The sequence below is a fragment of the Octodon degus genome, unplaced genomic scaffold (genome assembly GCF_000260255.1).
Source record: "Octodon degus isolate 3935 unplaced genomic scaffold, OctDeg1.0 scaffold00146, whole genome shotgun sequence".
NCBI classification, from domain to species: domain Eukaryota; kingdom Metazoa; phylum Chordata; class Mammalia; order Rodentia; family Octodontidae; genus Octodon; species Octodon degus.
The window spans coordinates 4800122-4819030 of NW_004524722.1; the positions used below are offsets into that span (position 1 = coordinate 4800122).

Sequence of the window (18909 nt, forward strand, 5' to 3'; positions counted from 1 at the left end):
ATGGAACAGGTATTTTTCATCAAGTATTGATATGTTGAACTTTAAGACCCTACAAATACAATGAAAAAACATTTAAAAAATTAAAATATATTTTTAAAATGGGCATAAAGAATTATATATTCTTATGTTTACACATAAGTCCTGAAATCTAACCATATACTACCTTGTAGCAGGACATTCCTGCAACATTTAATCCAGTCATTCCTCTACTGGGAACTTTCTCAGAGGATTTGAAAGCATCATATCATAGTGATATATGTGTGCCTCTGTTTATAGCAGCACAATTTGTGATAGCCAAATCTTGGAAACAACCAAGATGCCCATCACCTGAGGAATGGATTAAAATGATGTGGTATTTTTATACAACGGAGTATTACTCAGGTATAAAGAACAATAAACTCGAAGCCTTTATATTGAAAAGGATGCCACTTGAAGATATACTCATAAGTGAAATGAGCCAGACACACATGTGGAAATATTGCATAGTTTCCCTAGTATAAGAACTTAAAAGAAGAAATACAAATAGAAAGGTATAATACAACTAAAAGAAAAGGAGCAACTTGAGGGCTATACAATGAAAAGAGAGCAAGGAGAAGAGCTAGGAAACAGACAGGGGCAAGCCATACTGCTATATGTAGAAGACGATTAAGGCAATGATCCTGAGAATCTTCAGAAGATTTTTGAATCTTGCAATTAATTGGAATGATTCTCATCCTGATTAACTATATATACAATGACACCTGTGAACTAAGCAACTGCTCTGAAGATGACAATTTGTAATAGTAGCTTCATGCTTGGAGTGCCAGTCATTCTGCCCTTCTGAATATGGGCTGCTTGTCATGATATGCCAGTTGCTGCTGTGCTATCTCTCGAATAGATGATTGTTCAAAAAGAAAGAGGTGTTGAATGAAGGCAGGAGACAGGAAAAGTCCACTAGTTTCTGATCCAACTTGTACTGCTGTGAAATCTGTTAGCTCTCTTTCTCAGTGTCAAAGGTCTTGGCTTTTGGTATGTGGGTTTCCCAGGCTTCTTCTTTTTTTTATTCTTATTAATTTTACTGTGAAACAAATAGCAATGATACAGTTTGAAAACCTAGTAGTAGGACAGTTTCAATAATTAATACATTGCATATGGTTCTCTTCATAGTTGTTGTTCATAGTACAAGATGCAGACATGATGTTCTGTGCAAATACTATTAATACAAATATTTCTTATTAAATTAAGAGGAAGTAGCTGTATATCTATCGTAACTATGTTGCATACACAGATACAAAATTGTCCTTCATTTGTATCCCCTTTTTTTGTTTAGTTTTCTCAGAGATGGTTATTTCATTGCCACATAAACAGAGTAGGTACACGATTTCTGCAAAATAATTCAATATAGTCCAGTAGTCTATAATAGTGTGGGTTATTCACATGACTGGCAATGTCAGAAGTTGTTGACTTGAGACTTTTACAGCTTAGGATATTAATATGGCTTTACTTTTTCTACATTGCTATACATTTCTGCTGGATGGTTAAAACCAAGATAAAGCAAGACCCATATAACAAGAAATGTAACTTTGTATCTTACAAGGAGGGTCAAATCCCCTCAGAATTTACCCTGAAGCCATGTACCACAGTTTGTAGATCCTTTGTCAGTGTCAGCCATGTGGATGAGTCACAGCCATTGCTTGATCAATTTGCTCTCTGGGAAAGCCTGAAAGAATCTTTTCTCTCCATGTGATTCTTCTTAGAAACACTCTACATCATCAATCACTTTCCTCTGTGGCTCAATAATCTCCTTGATCAGTAAATTTGGGATACAACAGAGTTACATGATGTTACAGTACAGGTTCTCCTATGTCCTGAGTCCTCACTGACCTTGAAGAGCAAAAGACAAAAAAAAAGAAGTACTACAAAGACAGCCAACACTCTAACCATAGACCTTCAAGAGCAAAAGACAAAAAAAAAGAAGTACTACAAAGACAGCCAACACTCTAACCATAGACCTTCAAGGTCAGTGAGGACTCAGGACATAGGAGAACCTGTACTGTAACATCATGTAACTCTGTTGTATCCCAAATTTACTGATCAAGGAGATTATTGAGCCACAGAGGAAGTTGTTATCCCTCCAGAAGAGAAGCTTAATGATATTATTACCCTACAACATAGGCAGTGGAGCTTAATCTCACTATCTGCCTGAGTATCAAACATCTTAGACATAACAGGGAACAGGTATTTTCCATTAAGTGTTGATAGGTTAAACTTTAAATCCCTACAGAATGTGGAGAAAAAAATTTAAATAGAAATGAGTAAACAATTACATATTTTTACACAGAAATTTAGAAACCTAACTATATACTGCGTTATAGCAGTAGAGTCCTATGACATTTTTTCATTGTTTCCTGTTTTCATTTCTTACCCTTTTTTAAGCAAATATTCACTTGAGAGACAGTATAGCAGTAAGTGGTATGACTTGACAAACAGTATATATGTAGAAGACCAGAATGACAGGCATTCCAACCAAGACCCTATTGTTACACATTGCTATCTTCAGTACAGTTGTTTAGTTCACTATCAGCATATATAGTTAGGGTGAGAATCCCACAAATTAACTGCTAGTTTCAAAAACCTGTTGAAGATTCTCAAGATTTTTGCCTTAACCATCTTGTGTGTATAAATGTGTGGCTTTGACTCTGTCACGTTTCCTAGCTTTTCTCCTTACCCTCTGTTGTTTAATCCTTAAATTCTTGCTGTCCTTTTAATTGTGTTATGTTTTTCTATTTTTATTTCTTTTGAGTTCTTACATTAGGGAGACTGTATGATATTTATACATGTGTGCTTGGTTTATTTCACTTAAGACTATATCTTCAAGTGACATCTACTTAAATATAAAAGTTTCAAGTTTATCGTTCTTTATAGCTGAGTAATACTCCACTGTATAAAAATACCACATCTTTTTTATTCATTCCTCTGGCAATGGGGATCTTGGTTGTTTCCAAGATTTGGCTATCACAAATTCTGCTGCTATAAACATAGGTACACATATATTACTATGATGTGACATTTTCAGGTGCTCTGGGAAAATTCCTGGTAGGGGGATATCTGGTTTGAATGGGATTTCCAGTCCTACTTTTTAAGGAGTCTCCACACTGATTTCCATAATGTTTACACCAGTGTACATATCCTACCAGCAGTGGAGAAGGATTCTTTTTCCCCACAGCCTCTCTAAAATTTGTTGTGGGTTTATTTCCTTATGATGGTCATTCTTTCTGGGGGGAGATGGTATCTCAGTGTTGTTTTAATTTGCATTTCACAGATGGTTCATGATGTCCAGCATTTATTCATATAATAGTTGCTTCTATAATTTCATCCTATGAGAAGTGTGTGTTCATCTTGGATGCCCATTTCTAGATTAGGCCTTTAGATATTAGGGCCCTAATGTATTTTGGCTATTTATAAATTGTAGAGAGCAGACCTTTGTCTGAGTTGCTATTAGTTAAGATTTTTTCCCAATTTGTGGGCTGTCTTTTCACTTTGTTGGTAATTTCTTTTGATGTGCAAAAACCTCTCAATAAGAGGAGGCCCCAGGTGTTAATTCTTTGTAGTATTACCCATGCCATTTGATTTTCATTCATGAACTCTTTGCCTATCCGTGTGTCTTCAAAAATTCCTCCTCCTTTCTCTTCCAGGAGATTTAGTATTTCTGTTTTAATGTTCAGATCTTTAATCTTTTTGACTTTAGCTTAGTTCATGCTGATAGCCCTGGTTCACTTTTTAGCTGTTGGCATGTAAAGAGCCAGTTTTTCAGCACCATTTGTTACAGAGGCTATCTTTCTTCCAGTAAGCATGTTTAGCTCCTTTGTTGAAGAACAGGTGGCTGGGTGTGTTTGTGGAGGCTTCTGCATATTCTAATCTATTCCACTGATCCTCAGGTCTGTTTTCTTGCAAATGTCATGCTCATTTTATCACAGTAGCTTTGTAATATAATTTCAAGTCAGGAATTGTAATGCCTCCTGCCTTGTCTTCTTTTCCAAGGATTGTCTTTGCTCTTCTAGGTTTTTGTGGTTCCAATTAAATTTTAGGAACAATTTCTCTAGGTTTGTGAGGTTTGTTGGTGGTAGCTTGATAGGGATTACATTAAATATATGCAACTATTTTAGGAGTATGGATATCTTCACAATGTTGGTTCTTCCTATCCAATAGAATATCTTTCCATTTTCTGATACCTTCTGTGATCCACTTTTTCAGAGTACTGTAATTTTCATTTAATAGATCTTTGACTTCTTTAGTTAAATGACTTCCAAGGTATTTCATTTTCCATGGTGCTATTGTGAAAGGTATTGTTTCTCTAATTTCCCAGTCATTCTTCCAGTAAGTATGCTTCATCCCTTTGCAAAGATCAGATGACGAGTGTGTTCATAGAGGTTTCTGCGTCTTCTAATTTATTCCATTGATCCTCAGGTCTATTTTTTGAGAGTACCAGGCTGATTTTATCACAGTAACTTTGTAGTGTAATTTCAAGTCAGGAATTGTATTGCCTCCTGCCTTGTCTTTGTTGCCCAGGATTGCCTTTGCTATTCTAGGTCTTTTCAGGTTCTAAATAAATTTTAGGAATGAATTATCTATGCCTATGAGGCATGCTGGTGGTAGTTTGATAGGGATTTCATTAAATCAGTAAAGCAATTTTGGGAGTATGGCCATCCTAAAAATGTTGGTTCTTCCTATCCAGGAAAATGTAATATCTTTCCATTTTCTGAAATCCTCCATGACCTCTTTTTTCAGAGTACTCTAATTTTCCTTCAAAAGATCCTAGATTTCTTTAGGTAGATGAATTTGAAGGCATTCCATTTTACTCAGTGCTATTGTAAAACATATTGTTTCTCTGCTTTCTATCTCAGTGTGTTTGTTATCTGTGTAGAGGAATGCTACTGGCTTTTGGGTATTGACTGTGTATCCTGCTGTGCTATTGAATTTGTGTATCAATTCTAGTAGCTCCTTGGTGGGGTTTTTTAAGTCTTCCAAGTAAAGTATCATGTCATCTGCAAATAATGATAATTTAACTTCTCCCTTACCTATTTTTATTGCTTTTATTTCTCTCTCTTGCCTAATGGCTCTAGCTATTGGTTCCAGAACTATATTGAATAAGAGTGGTGATGGAGAACATCCTTATCTTGTACCAGATCTGAAAGTAAAAGATTTCAGTTTTTCCCCATTTATAATTATGTTAGTCCTTGGGTTGTCATAATGGCTTTTATCAGATTGAAGTAGAGGCCATCTAATCCAGTTTTCTGTGGGACTTTGAAAATGAGCAAGTGTTGGACTTTGTAAAATGGTTTTTCTGCATTGATTGAGATGATCATGTGGTTTTTGGATCTGGCTCTCCTGATACAGTGTATTACATTTATAGATTTTCATATATTTGACTATTCTTGCATCCCTGGGATGAATCCTACCTGGTCCTGGTATATAATCTTCTTGATGATTTGCTGTATTGTATTTGCTAGAATTTAATTGAGGATTTTGGCATCTATGTTCATGAGGAAGACTGGCCTGTAGTTCTTTTATTTAGTTGTCTCTTTACTGGTTTTGGTATCAGTATATTACTTTCCTCCAGGAACGATTTTGGGAGGATTGCTTCCTTTTTGATTTCATTGAAGAGTTTGAGGCCTATAGGGATTATGTCTTCTGTAAATTTCATGTAAAATTCAGCTGTGAATCCATCAGCATGTGAATTTTTCTTTGTTGGCTGGTTTTTATTACATTTCATATTTCATTTACTCTTATTGGGTTATTGAGAGTTGTTATTTCTTCTTGATTCAGTTTTGGTGATTTGTACCTTTCTATGAATCTGTCCCTTTCTTGTGTGTTCTATTGTGTGAAAGTAAAGATTCTCAAAGTAGCTATGTATAATCTTCTAAATTTCCACTAGAACTGTGTTAATTACACCCTTTCCATTCCTTATTGCTTGTATTTGAATTTTTTCTTTCCTCTTTTTGATGTTAACTAGTAGTTTATCAATTTTATTTAATCTTTAAAATAACCAGCTTTTTGATTCGTTAATTCTTTGAAATGTTTTCTTCTTCTTGATAGAATTAATTTCTGTTGTAATCTTTATGGTTTCTTCCCATCTTTGGGCTTTGGGTTTGGTTTGCTCTTCCTTTTCGAGATATTGGAGATGCAACATTAGGGTGTTTATTTGTTCCCATTCTGTTTTCCTAGTGTGTGAGTTCAGAGCTATAAATTTCCCTCTAAGAACTGTTTTCATCGCATCACGTCAAATCTTATATGTTGTGCTTGAATTTTCATTGATTATAGATATTTAACTTCTTGTTTAATTTCATCTGTGACCCATTAGTTGCTGAGTGTGGTGTTGCTTATTTTCCATGTATTTATGTTTTTTTTCTGGTTTCTTTTTCATTTATTTCCAGTTTCACTGCACTTTGGTCAGATAATATGCATGAGAATATTTCTGTTTTCTTGTATATACTTAAGCATGACCTATGGACTAGTATGTGGTCTATCTTAGAAAATGACCCATGTGCAGCTCACAACATTGTGTATTCAGTTGTGGTTGGGTGGAACACTCTGTATTATGTCTGCTAAGTCCATTTGTTCCAAGCTCTTGTTCTGTTCTCTTACTTCTTTGCTAATTTTTTCTCTGCTTGACCTATCTTTTAGGAATTAGGGGGTGTTAAGGTCTCCTGTTAAGTTTGTGGTATTGGATATTAGAGTTTTCATGTCCATTACTATTTTTCTTATATAGATAGATGTTCCCTTGTTTGGTAACTACATATTCATGAGTGTTACCTTTTTCTCTTGAATTTTTTCCCTAACCAGTATACAGTGGCTTTCTTTATTTTGTTTGGTAATTCTTGGCTTGAAGTTGAGACTGTCTTCTAATAGGATAGCTAACCCTGCTTTTTTCTGAGGTGCTGGGGTGTGTAGTATTGTTTTACATCCTTTGACTTTCAGCCCATGAATGTCTTTATGAGTTAAATGTGTTTCTTGCATATAGTATATTATTAGATTTTGTTTCCTAATTCATTGTGCCAGTCTATCTCTTTTAATTGGTGAATTGAGTCCATTTATATTAATGATTATCATTGAGATGTATTGACTTATTATTCACATGTTATTTACCTGCTGTTGTTTATTCCTTTTTCTCCTGTGTTTAATTGTTTGCCTTATTTAGTGGGTTCCTTCCATTCCCATTCATGGAGTTCTGATCATTTAGGTCCCTCTCTAGATCATCGTTTAGAGTCTCTGTAGGGTTGTCTTTGTCATCTTGAAAATCTTTAATTGTTCTTTGTCATGGAAGTATTTAATTTCTGTATCAAACTTGAAAGGGAGTTTTACAGGGTATAGAAGTCTGGGCTAGAATTTGTTTTCATAGATCACCTGAACTACTTTGCTGCATGCTCTTCTTGACTTCATGGTTTGTGAAGAAACGTCTGCCATTATTCTGATGGGTTTTCCTTTATATGTCATCTGTTTCTTTCCTCTAGCAGCTTTCAGAATATTATTCTTTTCCTGGATTTCTGGGATCTTGATTATATATGTCTCACTGTGTTTCAAATTGGGTTGATGTTTTCTGGAGTTCTGTATGCTGCACTTACCTGAATGTCAGATTTTTTCTCCCATATTTGGAAGTTTTCTGCTATTACTTCTGCCCGCATTCTTTTTATATTATTTGTATTGACTCCTCTCTCATTGATGCCTATTAGACTCACATTGTTTATCTTTACATCCTCTTGCAGGTGATGAATTATTTTTTCCTGCTTCCTAGTTGTATTTAAGATATCTTTTCTTATCTTTTCACTAGCTGCAAAGGCATCTTCAAGATGTTCATCAAGATGAAACTTGATGTTCATTTTCATCAGATGGTTTTCCAAGCTTGTGATTGAGATTTTAAGTTCCTCTATATCTCTTTGACTCTGCTTCATGCAATCGTTTTCTTTCCTATATTGTTCATTGAAACATTCCATTGTTTTTCTAATCTCCTCTATGTTTTATCAGTGTCTTCTTAGGAAGCACTTATTAATTCTTTCATTATAGTTATCCTTTCTTTTTTTTTACTTCAGAGATTTATTTCTGGTATGGTTTCCTGTATATGTTTCTATATTTCATTCTTTACTTTAGATGCTCTTAATTTAGAAATTTCTTTTTTATTTCAGAGGTTATTTCTGATCTGAGTTCCTCTATAATTTTCTGTAGTTATTTCTTTACTTCAGATGCTATTAATTCAGACATTTCAGTTTTGTGATGCCAAATTTCTTCTGTGCTTGTGTCTTTTGCACTTGTTCTATGTGGGCTCAGTCCAGAGTTTGCATTTTGATCCTCTTCTTGGTCGTTTTCTATAGAACTGTCCTCTGTCCTTTGATGCAGTTATTACCTTAGCACCTACTGAAAGTCAGGTGCAGATCTACTAAGTTTGAGTCCATTCATTATGCCTGGCTTGGGTCTGGCTGCTGTGCCCCGCTCCTTCCTGCTGTAGCTCTTGGACATTAACCTGCTGTGTCCCTCTGGTAAGATGATCTGCTCCTGGATTAGCTGGGTGGTTCTGGCTCCTAGCCTCTCTGCAGGGACTTCAGCTGCAGAGTTTCACCTCAGGCCTCTATGCCAGGCCTGGGCTGACTCTGGAGGGGGTCCAGAGAGCAGGATAGAAAGAGTCACTCACAAGTGGTCCTGGGCTGGTACTGGAGGGATCTAGCATGCAAAGGGGAGAAAGGGATCTCTCCCACACATTCGCCAAGCCTGGGCTTGGCGTGGGTCCATATGGGTCCCAAGAACATGGCAGAAGTTCTCATTCACAGACTGGGCCTGGGCCCAGGCTGGTTCTGGAGGTTCTTGGAGGTGTCCTGAGAGCAGTGTTGAAGGTCTCACTCACATGCCCAGCTTGCGCTGGGTCTGGAGGGGTCAACAAGTGTAAAGGAGTGTGGAAGCTCTCCCACATACTTGCTGGGCCTGGGCTTGGCTGGGTCTGGAGGGGTCCCCTTTTATTCTTGAAGTAAGCATGGGTGAAGTGTTTGGGGATTTTCACTTTGCTGATATCAACTTCTGTATAGGTGACAATGACAAATTTCTGGTGTGTTTTTTGTAGAGGAATACAATTAAGGGTAAGAAGCCCAGTCACAAATAATAAGTCACTGGCCTACTTCTTCAGGAAGATCACGCTCTTGCCTCTGGGATGCTCAGTGAGGATGACCAGGATGGTGCCAGGAGTGATACTAACTCAAAGTTTCCTCATATTCTGAATGAAGGGTTTCTTGCCATGGCTCAACAGCTTTCAGGTCACATCTTCAGTAGTGTAATATCTAGGTAATTTTCTAAGCTTAACCTCCGGGTACCTCTATTCTTGTCCCCACTGACTGTTTTTGTGATCATAGCAAGAACTTTCACCTTCTTTTGCTTCTCAGCCTTTGATTTAGCAGCTGTGTACTTTCTCTTTCATGAAGCCTTTCTGGAATACATAGCAGATCGGGAGTATCTACCAATTCCTCTATACAGGACAGAATTTTGGTTGCAGTGGGGTTGCCCCTTCTTGAGCTTTTTTTTACCTTCACCTTCCCCTTTCTAGCAGTACCACCATCAGAAGCCTTCTCGGCTTCGGGTTTCTTCTCTTTAGTGTCTGGCATCTCAGTTTTTTTCACTTATCTTTTTTTTTTTTTTTTTTTTTTTTTTTTTCTTCTGGTTCCAGATCAATTTCAGGTTTTTTTTTTTTTTTTTTTTTTTGTGGAACCGGAAATTGAACCCAGGTCCTTACACTTGCCAGGGAAATGCTTATTCCACTAAGCCAGCTCCATGGCCCCTTCACTTACCATCTTGCAAGATGGGAAAGATAACTAAATTTTTCAATGGTATGATTTTGATAGTCATCAAGACAGAGCAATCTCTCCAAAAGCCCATGTTCTACTTTGTGGCCATCATTTCAATAGTTGATTTTGATCTTTCAACCACTTCTGTGCCCCCCATGCTGGCTGTCTTTTGGCTTGATGCACATGAGATTAAGCTTTGGAGGATATATGGCTCAGATGTTTTTGATCCACACTCTCAATGGCATGGAGGCTGAAGTCCTGATGGCCATGGCCTTTGACTGGTTTGTGCATACTTCCTATGATTTATCTCATCTACTGTCTACCTTTCTGCCATGCACATACCATAGCCCATTCCTACTGTGAGCATATGGGCATTGCAAAGTTATCCTGTGGAAATATTCACATCAATGGTATCTATGGACTCTTTGTGGTCTCACTGTTTCTTCTGAATCTTGTCCTCATTGTCCTCTCCTATGTGTACATTCTCCGTGCTGTCTTCCATCTCCTGTCACAGGACACACAGGGCAAAGCCCTCAGCACATGTCTCACTTCTGTGTTTTCTGTATCCCATCAGGCTTCACCTTCCTCACTCACGGATTTGGACACAGCATTCCACATTACATTCACATTCTTGTTGCAAACCTCTATTTGGTTATTCTGCCTGTACTTAATCCCATAATTTATGGTGTGAGGACCAAACAGATAAGAGGGAGTGCTCAGTGTGCTTTACAGAAGGTAAGACTCTTGCATTCTGTTTCTAGAGATTGGATCTTTCTTGGAAGACTTATATGTCCTTAATTTAAAGAGTATATTTTATTCTTTTGCATTGTTGCTTCTATGTTGAATTCTAATTGCTGTTTTTATGGGCTGTGGAATGATGGACTCAGAGACCTACAGAGAAACATCACTGTACCTAGATTTTGAGGACTGATGGACTGTCATCCTGGGAGGGAATGAAGCAGTGTGGCTTCTGCCCCTTTGGCCACATGCAGAGCCCTTGTAGCATTTTTTCTGGGTGTAAAATGTATTTTTCTGTATTTTTTGTGCCCTTCCATTGAACATGTGTAACCCTGGCAATTTGAATGTATGAATTCCTTCTTTGTTCTACTTTCTTCCATTAATGCCAGCCTCTACTTGATTATTGCCTTTACTTGTACTTATTTTGAATACATTGTGCATCGTGATTCCTTCTGACTTGAAGACAGATCACGACTCCAAATTCACACAAGCATTGGGCTCTGTGGAGGCTGTCCAGTGCTCCCTCACTGATCATGGAAGCTACATTCCAGATACCTCTGCCATAAGTGCAAATCAGCGAGTAGCAATGTCATATTTATTTTAGTATCGAAATATATTTTAAGGGTTTATAAACCCTTCATACACTGTTATAAAACCTTCCAAAACTTTTAAAAACACTTTTAATGTTCTTAGCCATTTTTTAAACTCACAAACCTACATAATTTTAACAATGTAAGTATACTGTATGGTACTGCAAAAACCCTCAATTTAGTGAAAAACCTGTTATAAATAATTTAGATTAGGGCTGGGGAGATAGCTTGGCAATCTAAGCACCTGCATGGCAAGTTCAAGGACCCAGGTTTGATCCTCCATAGGCATGGTCTGCTGGCCCTGAGCCCAGCCAGCCACTGAATCCAGGCACGCTTGGGCATGCCTGTAATCCCAGCCCTCAGGAGGCTGAAACAGGAGGATCGCTGTGAGTTGGAGCTAGAGAGAGAGAGACCCTGCACCAAGTAAAATAAATAAATAAATAAATAAAAACTTAATATTTTTTGAAAACCCATGAAACAGCAAGTCCATGAAAATTGGGCAGTTAAATAGCGAGGGAGTACTCTATTCTGTTCTGTTACAATATGAGCCTGGGTTCAAAACATCATCACCAAATCTTTAGCTTATAATGGAGTCATCTGCCAAATATAGGGATCTTAGTACATGCAATGGTAGTCAAAAGCAACATAATTTCAACACTACTTCTCACAAAATGCCAACACTGGTACAGGATATATGGCATATTTCCAGTTCTCCAAAAGGTCAAACTAAAAAAATTCAGATTAAGCTGTAAGTAGCCGCTTTCCATAAGAGACCGAGTAATGGCTTTTACATGCTTTTCAGTAAAATTGGGAAGATGAAGCAAAGATGTTTGTTTGATTAAATTTCTTATTTCACTTTAGTTTCCTTTTAATTTTTCAATCTATTTTAAAAAACCCTAAAAATATAGCAAATATCTTTGTCCCTGAAATAGGAATGAACCTTAACTCTGTACTAATGTCAGAGATAATGCTTGACCTAATACGTGTGTTAGTGGTGAAATCACCTTTAATGCTGTGCACAACAATTTTTCTCCCATCTTTCCTTTTATTTTTTATAACATTTGAGTAAAGTGTTCTTCAGTGATCTCTATTATTTTGTTAGGTTATTTGTTAATAACATCTATATTAAAGTAATCTGCGTGTTATTTAGTATAATTAATTTTATCTATATATTAATTTGTTGTGGATATGTCATATATTAGTACTTTTTTTCAAAATTATTTTACTTATTTGCTTGGTCCAGGGTCTCACTCCACAGCTCTGAGTCATAGTGACCTACTGTCTCAGCCTCCCCAGTGCTGGGATTACAGGTGTGCACCACTACGCCTGTTTTGGTGGCATGCAGTGCTGGGAATTGAACCCAGGTCCCTGTGCTTGTCAGGGAGGCACTTAGGCAGCCAAACTATCTCCCCAGTCCCATATAAGCACATTTTAATTAAAAATTGAAATATATATATATATATATATATATATATCATACTTTGTGCTTTATAGTAGTATAATATAGTTTTATTAGTATAATTTTATCTGAATATCAAACATTTTGAAATATAAGAACAAATACATTTGTGATAAAATAAAAATAATTACAGTTTTCAACCTTGGAGATTAAGAGTTAAGGCACTCATGTAAGTTGTCAGATAGAAAATTATGAAAATAGGACTAGTCTATGTCTTCTCCATTTATTTCTCTAGTTCCATTAACAACAGAAAATATCCAATGAAATCACATGACAGATCTCAGGGTGATGCAAAATTATTTTAATTTTCTCTCCTTTGGGATAACATTAAATATTGACTCATGGCTTCCTTACTTCATAATTCTATCATTATAGTAAATGCTGAGTTGATATTGTGCTTGCACAACTCTAAGATGATTTATGAAACCGGGGGTTGAACTCAGGCCCTTGCGCTTGCCAGGTAAGCACTTAATCTACTGAGCCATTTCTCCCATCCCTACAATTTAATTGAATAAGAAAGGGTTAACTCTGATTTCCAGACATTGAGGGCCCTTCTTTCCCCAGAGTGTGCCTAAGGAGTCACTCTGGAGATTGTTTCCACAGTACAAAACACTGTTTTTTCAAGCAAGTGCAGTTCAAAGAATGATATTAGAGATATACTGATTCCTCCAGTTGTTTATCCTTAAAATGTAAGTACCATTTAACAAGTATAGGTTCTTATCTATGACTTTCTGAGCACAAACAAACATGCAGTAGATGATATAAAAGGGAGAAGAAATGAAAAGTCTTATGGCTGAGAAAAGGGTACTGTGGGTTATCACTGAACTAGATCCTGTTCTTCTCATGTTTGAAGAATATTCCTCACTTTAAAATTTATTTCATTCTTTATAAGGCAATTTCAGTTGATTAAATAATTGCACACCAATCTGTGTTTACATGTGGCAGGCATTCATAACCTTAGATTAAATTATGAATAATTATTCTTAGGGCCGGGGTGATGGCTCAGCGGAATAAGTGCTTCCCTGGCAAGCACAAGGGCCTGAGTTCAATCTCTGGTTCTGCAAAAGAAAAATATTATTATTATTCTTTACCAGCTACAGCCTATTAAAACTTGAGGAAGCTACTTGTTTTCCCCAAGTAGAAGGTAGAAGGTAATCATTTATAATGAATTAAACTCTATGTGTTGGGCACAATTTGTAAAGATATCAGAGTATTTACATAGTGTAAGGGTTAGGATTTAATACCCAATAACACTGTTAATGACTACTTGATAAGTGGAGCTATGTCAGAATGAGGTTTATTATAGATTTTTACTTCATTATGTTTGAAAGACCATTGTAGCCAGTACTGAACTCTAAGGTAGATTTAAACCTAAATCTAAGTTACTGGCTATCCTAAGAAATATTTTGCTTCAGGCATGCCTTGAAAGAAAATTCCCTCATTGCAAACATTTATTAGGTTCACTTTATGAGTGAAGAATCTTAGTTCAGAGAAACAAAATTATTTTTCTCCCATCACACCATCCTGAAAAAGTATTCTATGTCAATGAGCAACAGAGCTTGGATTTAATCCTTGTGCTTGTTTCTAGTTAGTATCATTTATATGCACTAAGATTTGTTAAGTTAATTAAACCTGCCACAAAGAAGAAAATCCTATTGTAGATAATTATCCACAACATTCTCTCTCTGTGTTCTTTAATACAAGCACCACTTCTTGCATATAGTTATTCTTGCTCAAATTAGGGAGAGTCTTCAGAGTAGTTATTATTTCCTTTTTGGAATTCCTCTTTAGTTTCTACATGTACTAGTTTATTGTCTATAGACCAATTATTGTAATCAAATTTTGCTGTCTCATTTTTTCACCTACTAGAAAATTTGTTCTAAAGAATTTGGCCAGGAAGCAAGCTGCAGCCTAGCCTTCCAAAACACTCAAGACACACAAGCATGCTCATGCTCATACGAGTGTGGAAGAGAAAGAGCTCGGCATCACTGTGTGCTTGGTTTTATTAGAGGATATATCCCAATAAAATTTTGAAATAATGGTTAGATGAAAGTTTTAGTATCAAAGAGTAGTATATACAGATTAGCCCACTTTTCCAGCCACCATTGATATCTTGCACATTAATGCTTTAAGGTGAGCATGAATATAAATCTGTGTTTTACTCTTATTGCCAACAGGAAGACTGGAAAATGCAGAAGCCTATCATCAGGTCAGAAATGAAGTGGGATATGTACACTCCTTCATAAGCACAGTATAAATTCAATATCCTGATTTTATGCTTTGGAACATTAACAATGTTTTTATAAGCTCACTTATTCAAGTCTTGTTCCATAATACATCACTGTACACAGGTGGAATATTTCAGAGAGGGCTGCATCATGAAGACTATCAATATCAACAGATTAATCTATTGATACATTTATAGCTTGATGGGATATTGGGAAGTGGCATAAACTCCAAGAGGTAGGACCTGATTGGAGGAAGCAGTTACATGGGGCACACTATGGTCTCTTTACTTCCTGGCTGCCATGAAGTGAATAACTTCACTCCACTGTTTCTTCCTATACCATTATATTCTGCCCCATCACTAGCCTAACAGCAGCAGAGCCTGCTGTGAATGGATTAAGAACTCTGGAACTGTGAACTGAAAAAAAAATAATTTTTCCCTTGAAGTTGATTTATCTCAGGTATGTTTTGCAAGTGATCAAAAGCTGGCTAAATCTCAAGTCTTACTGCGGCTGCATTATTAGCATCTCAAGGTAGCATGCTCATCTGGTTTTGAGACCAATGAAAATGAAAGATTAGGACAAACTTATGAATGGGAAATTGCTTAGGGAAGTTAAACGTTAGGATCCCTACAAGCTTTCAAAATTGTTTTGAAAATTTCCAGTGTGCTTAGCAGTTCCTTTGAAAACTGAATTTTATTTGCTGAGCACAGAAATGAGATATTTGTACAATCACAATATCTGTTCTGTTTAAAATACCTCCAATTCTTTGTACCTAAAGTCTAAAGTGAAAATTAAACAAGTCTTCTATATGATTTAACTTCAGCAGATTTTTGTGCATCTAAACTACCAATGAAGCAATGTGCCTTAACAATATTTTATTACCTTGCTGTTACAGCTGCTAACACTAACTTTCAACAGCTAAGTTCACTGGAAAAGGAATTTTGTCTGGTTCATCTTTTCCAATCAATGGTAGCATAGAATGTGAAAAGTATGTATTAGTCAAATGTTGGTTGAACTGAAATAATGAAATTTAATTGAACAGGTGTGGTTAAGTGTGTTAAATTTGAGCCCACAATTATCATCAGTGTTTATGTACTTTTAATCCTTTATGATGCAGTTATTTACATAACTATGATAACAGTTTGTCTGATTTCTTCATTTTTTCTGCACATTAAACAAAATTTAAATCACTCAATGAATGAGTGGCTTTTGGCCCAATATTTCCTTGTATAAAGAGAACAAAGAAGGATGGCCTCACTTAACACCACCCTACGTCATCCCCACTCATTCCTTCTGCTGGGGATCCCTGGACTGGAGCGCATGCATCTCTGGATTGGTTTTCCTTTCTTTGCTGTGTTCCTGACAGCTGCACTTGGAAATCTATGCATCCTTTATGTGATTCAGACTGAACGCACTCTCCATCAGCCCATGTTCTACTTCCTGGCCATTTTGTCATCTATTGACCTGGGTCTGTCCACATCCACCATTCCTAAGATGCTCAGCATCTTTTGGCTTAACCTGAGAGAAATACCTTTTGAGGGATGCCTCATCCAGATGTTCTTCATCCACCTGTGCACTGGCATGGAGTCTGCCGTGCTGGTAGCCATGGCTTATGATCGCTATGTGGCCATCTGTAACCCTCTTCGTTACACATTGGTGTTGACAAACAAGGTTGTAATTGTCATTGCGTGTGTAATCTTACTGCGACCCCTGTCTTTTGCCATCCCCTTTGTTCTACTTATCCTAAGGTTACCATTTTGTGGGCATCAAATCATTCCACACACTTATTGTGAGCATATGGGCATTGCCCGCCTGGCTTGTGCCAGTATCAAGGTGAATATGATCTATGGCTTATGTGCCATCTCTATCCTGGTATGTGACATCATAGCTATTGTCATTTCTTATGTCCAGATCCTTCGTGCTGTATTTCAACTCTCTTCTCAGGAAGCCCGTCTCAAAGCACTCAGCACCTGTGGATCTCATGTCTGCGTCATGTTGACGTTCTACACTCCTGCGTTTTTCTCCTTCATGACTCACCGATTTGGCCAAAATGTACCGCGATACATTCACATCCTTCTTGCCAATTTTTATGTAGTTATTCCACCTGCTCTGAACCCTGTAATTTATGGAGTGAGAACCAAACAGATTAGAGAACGAGCGTTGAAAATGTTTTCAAAGGAATAAAACAGAGATTTATTATTTATAAGCAATTATATTTTGGAAAAGAGTGACAAAAATTTGATAGCGATTTTGAAAGTGCGCCAGCCTGTTTTAAAGGATGATGCTCAATAGCTTTTCTGGAGACTGCTTGAACTTTTCAAACTAAGAAAAGGAAAGTCAAGTTCATTTGATGTATTTAAATAAAGCATTCTTTGGTGTTGCACTTTTTATAAATTTTTCTGATTTCTAATGTGATAAAAATCAACACTTTGTACTACTTCCATTTTGACCACACGTTTTCAGTATGAGTAACTTTAAACAAGACAAAGAAGAAAATAAATCCACAGAAAAATGTAACAACTTCCATAGCTTAACCTTAAGCCAAAATGGCAGATTTCTTGATTAGTATTTGTATTAAGATGATTAGGCCTGTAGTGTTTTCCATATGCCTAGACCCACTATTGAAAATGTCATTCTTTTAAAAAATTATTTATTTATTTGGAATAGGGTCTCACTATGCAGCTTGGACTCATAGTGATCCTCCTGTGTCAGACTCCTTACTGCTGGGATTCTAGGCGTGTTCTGCCACCATTCCCGGTTTTGGGACTGGCATGGTGTGTGGTATTGGGGATCAAATATTGGTCATTATGCTTGGCAAACAGGCACTTAGACTGCTGAGCTGCCTCCCTGACCCAATAATATAATACTTGACTGTGCTCATTAATGTCAAATATCTGAAAGTGATACTATGAGTGTGATTTTTACATGTAAAGGTTTCTACCAGGAACAAAATTTACAGAATCTTGACAAGTACATTTTTTGTCTTTTCCACTTTAAAACTGTGTTATGTTGTTCCTTTGATCCATAAATACATAGTAGTGGTGGTAAACCTATGGTGCATGTGTCATAGCAGGCTATTTGGTATCAAAAGCTCTAAAAGGTTTACTATTACTGATCTATAGACTCAATTCAAAATTACTGACACCTTCTTGGAAATAATCTAGTCTTTCAGATCTTTCTTTCTTTTTTCTTTCTTTCTTTCTTCTTTCTTTCTTTCTTTCTTTCTTTCTTTCTTTCTTTCTTTTTCTTTCTTTCTTTCTATCATTTCAAGTGGAATCTTACTTTTATTGAGTGAGGAAATCCCAAAGATATTCCAGGACCTATGTGGGTTTTCGTTCATTTTAATAAGACTGTAGATATACAAGGTCAGTCAGTGTTGTCAAGGTCCATGTGATATGACTAACAACATGTGTGGAAAGGGTTCAAGTAAAAATATGCTTTTGAAATCTCACAGAGTCCTCATTTTGTAGTAATAGTTTCATCATCAAATTTTTGAAGTTTTTATATTGCAAGTACAAAGTTTAAAAATATTGGCTTCAGAGCTCTCTTTTCATATATTTTATGTCACTTATCTTGGCAGTATATGCTTATAAAAATCTATTTGTGGCCATTTCAATAGAAAATATGATGTTGAAACTTCTTAGCAGGAATTTGTAAGTTAACATTGTGTCCTGAACTTGAAATTGTTTTAGTAAAACCTATTATGATACTGTAATTATAGATACAGGAGTTTTTCTGAACTCATGCTGTGAAAATGAATTCAACTCCTATCTGTTGATTTTACCTAAGAAATAGCTGATAATTTTGTTCTGTAAATTTCATCCAGAATGACTTGGAAATTATTAATTCTGTCTTCATGCTTTGGCTAGTTTTTGTAGATTTGCTATTTAGTCTTTGAATATGTGGTTCGATTTGCTAGCATCATCTGTGTTTTTAGCTCTCTGTTAGGCTACTAATGAAGCTTTCTCTTTCTTGAAAGGAATATGACTATTCAGGTCATCCATATATTATTGTTTCTGTGAAAGTCTGCAGTGAATGGATCACAAACTTCAGATTTCTATGCTTTAGCTTAGGTGTAATGTATGGAATGGGTA

General features: G+C 36.4%; 1 protein-coding gene and 1 pseudogene across 1 annotated transcript; both read left to right on the forward strand.

Annotated features, from left to right (window-relative positions):
• Positions 1-14833, forward strand: part of LOC111812848 — a 16293-nt pseudogene extending 1460 nt beyond the window's left edge.
• Positions 14834-16063: 1230 nt separating this feature from the next.
• On the forward strand, positions 16064-16999 carry LOC101571288 (olfactory receptor 52E1-like). The gene has a single exon (XM_004641989.1). The coding sequence runs from the start codon at positions 16064-16066 to the stop codon at positions 16997-16999; it is 936 nt and encodes a 311-aa protein (XP_004642046.1).
• The last annotated feature ends 1910 nt before the right edge of the window (positions 17000-18909 follow it).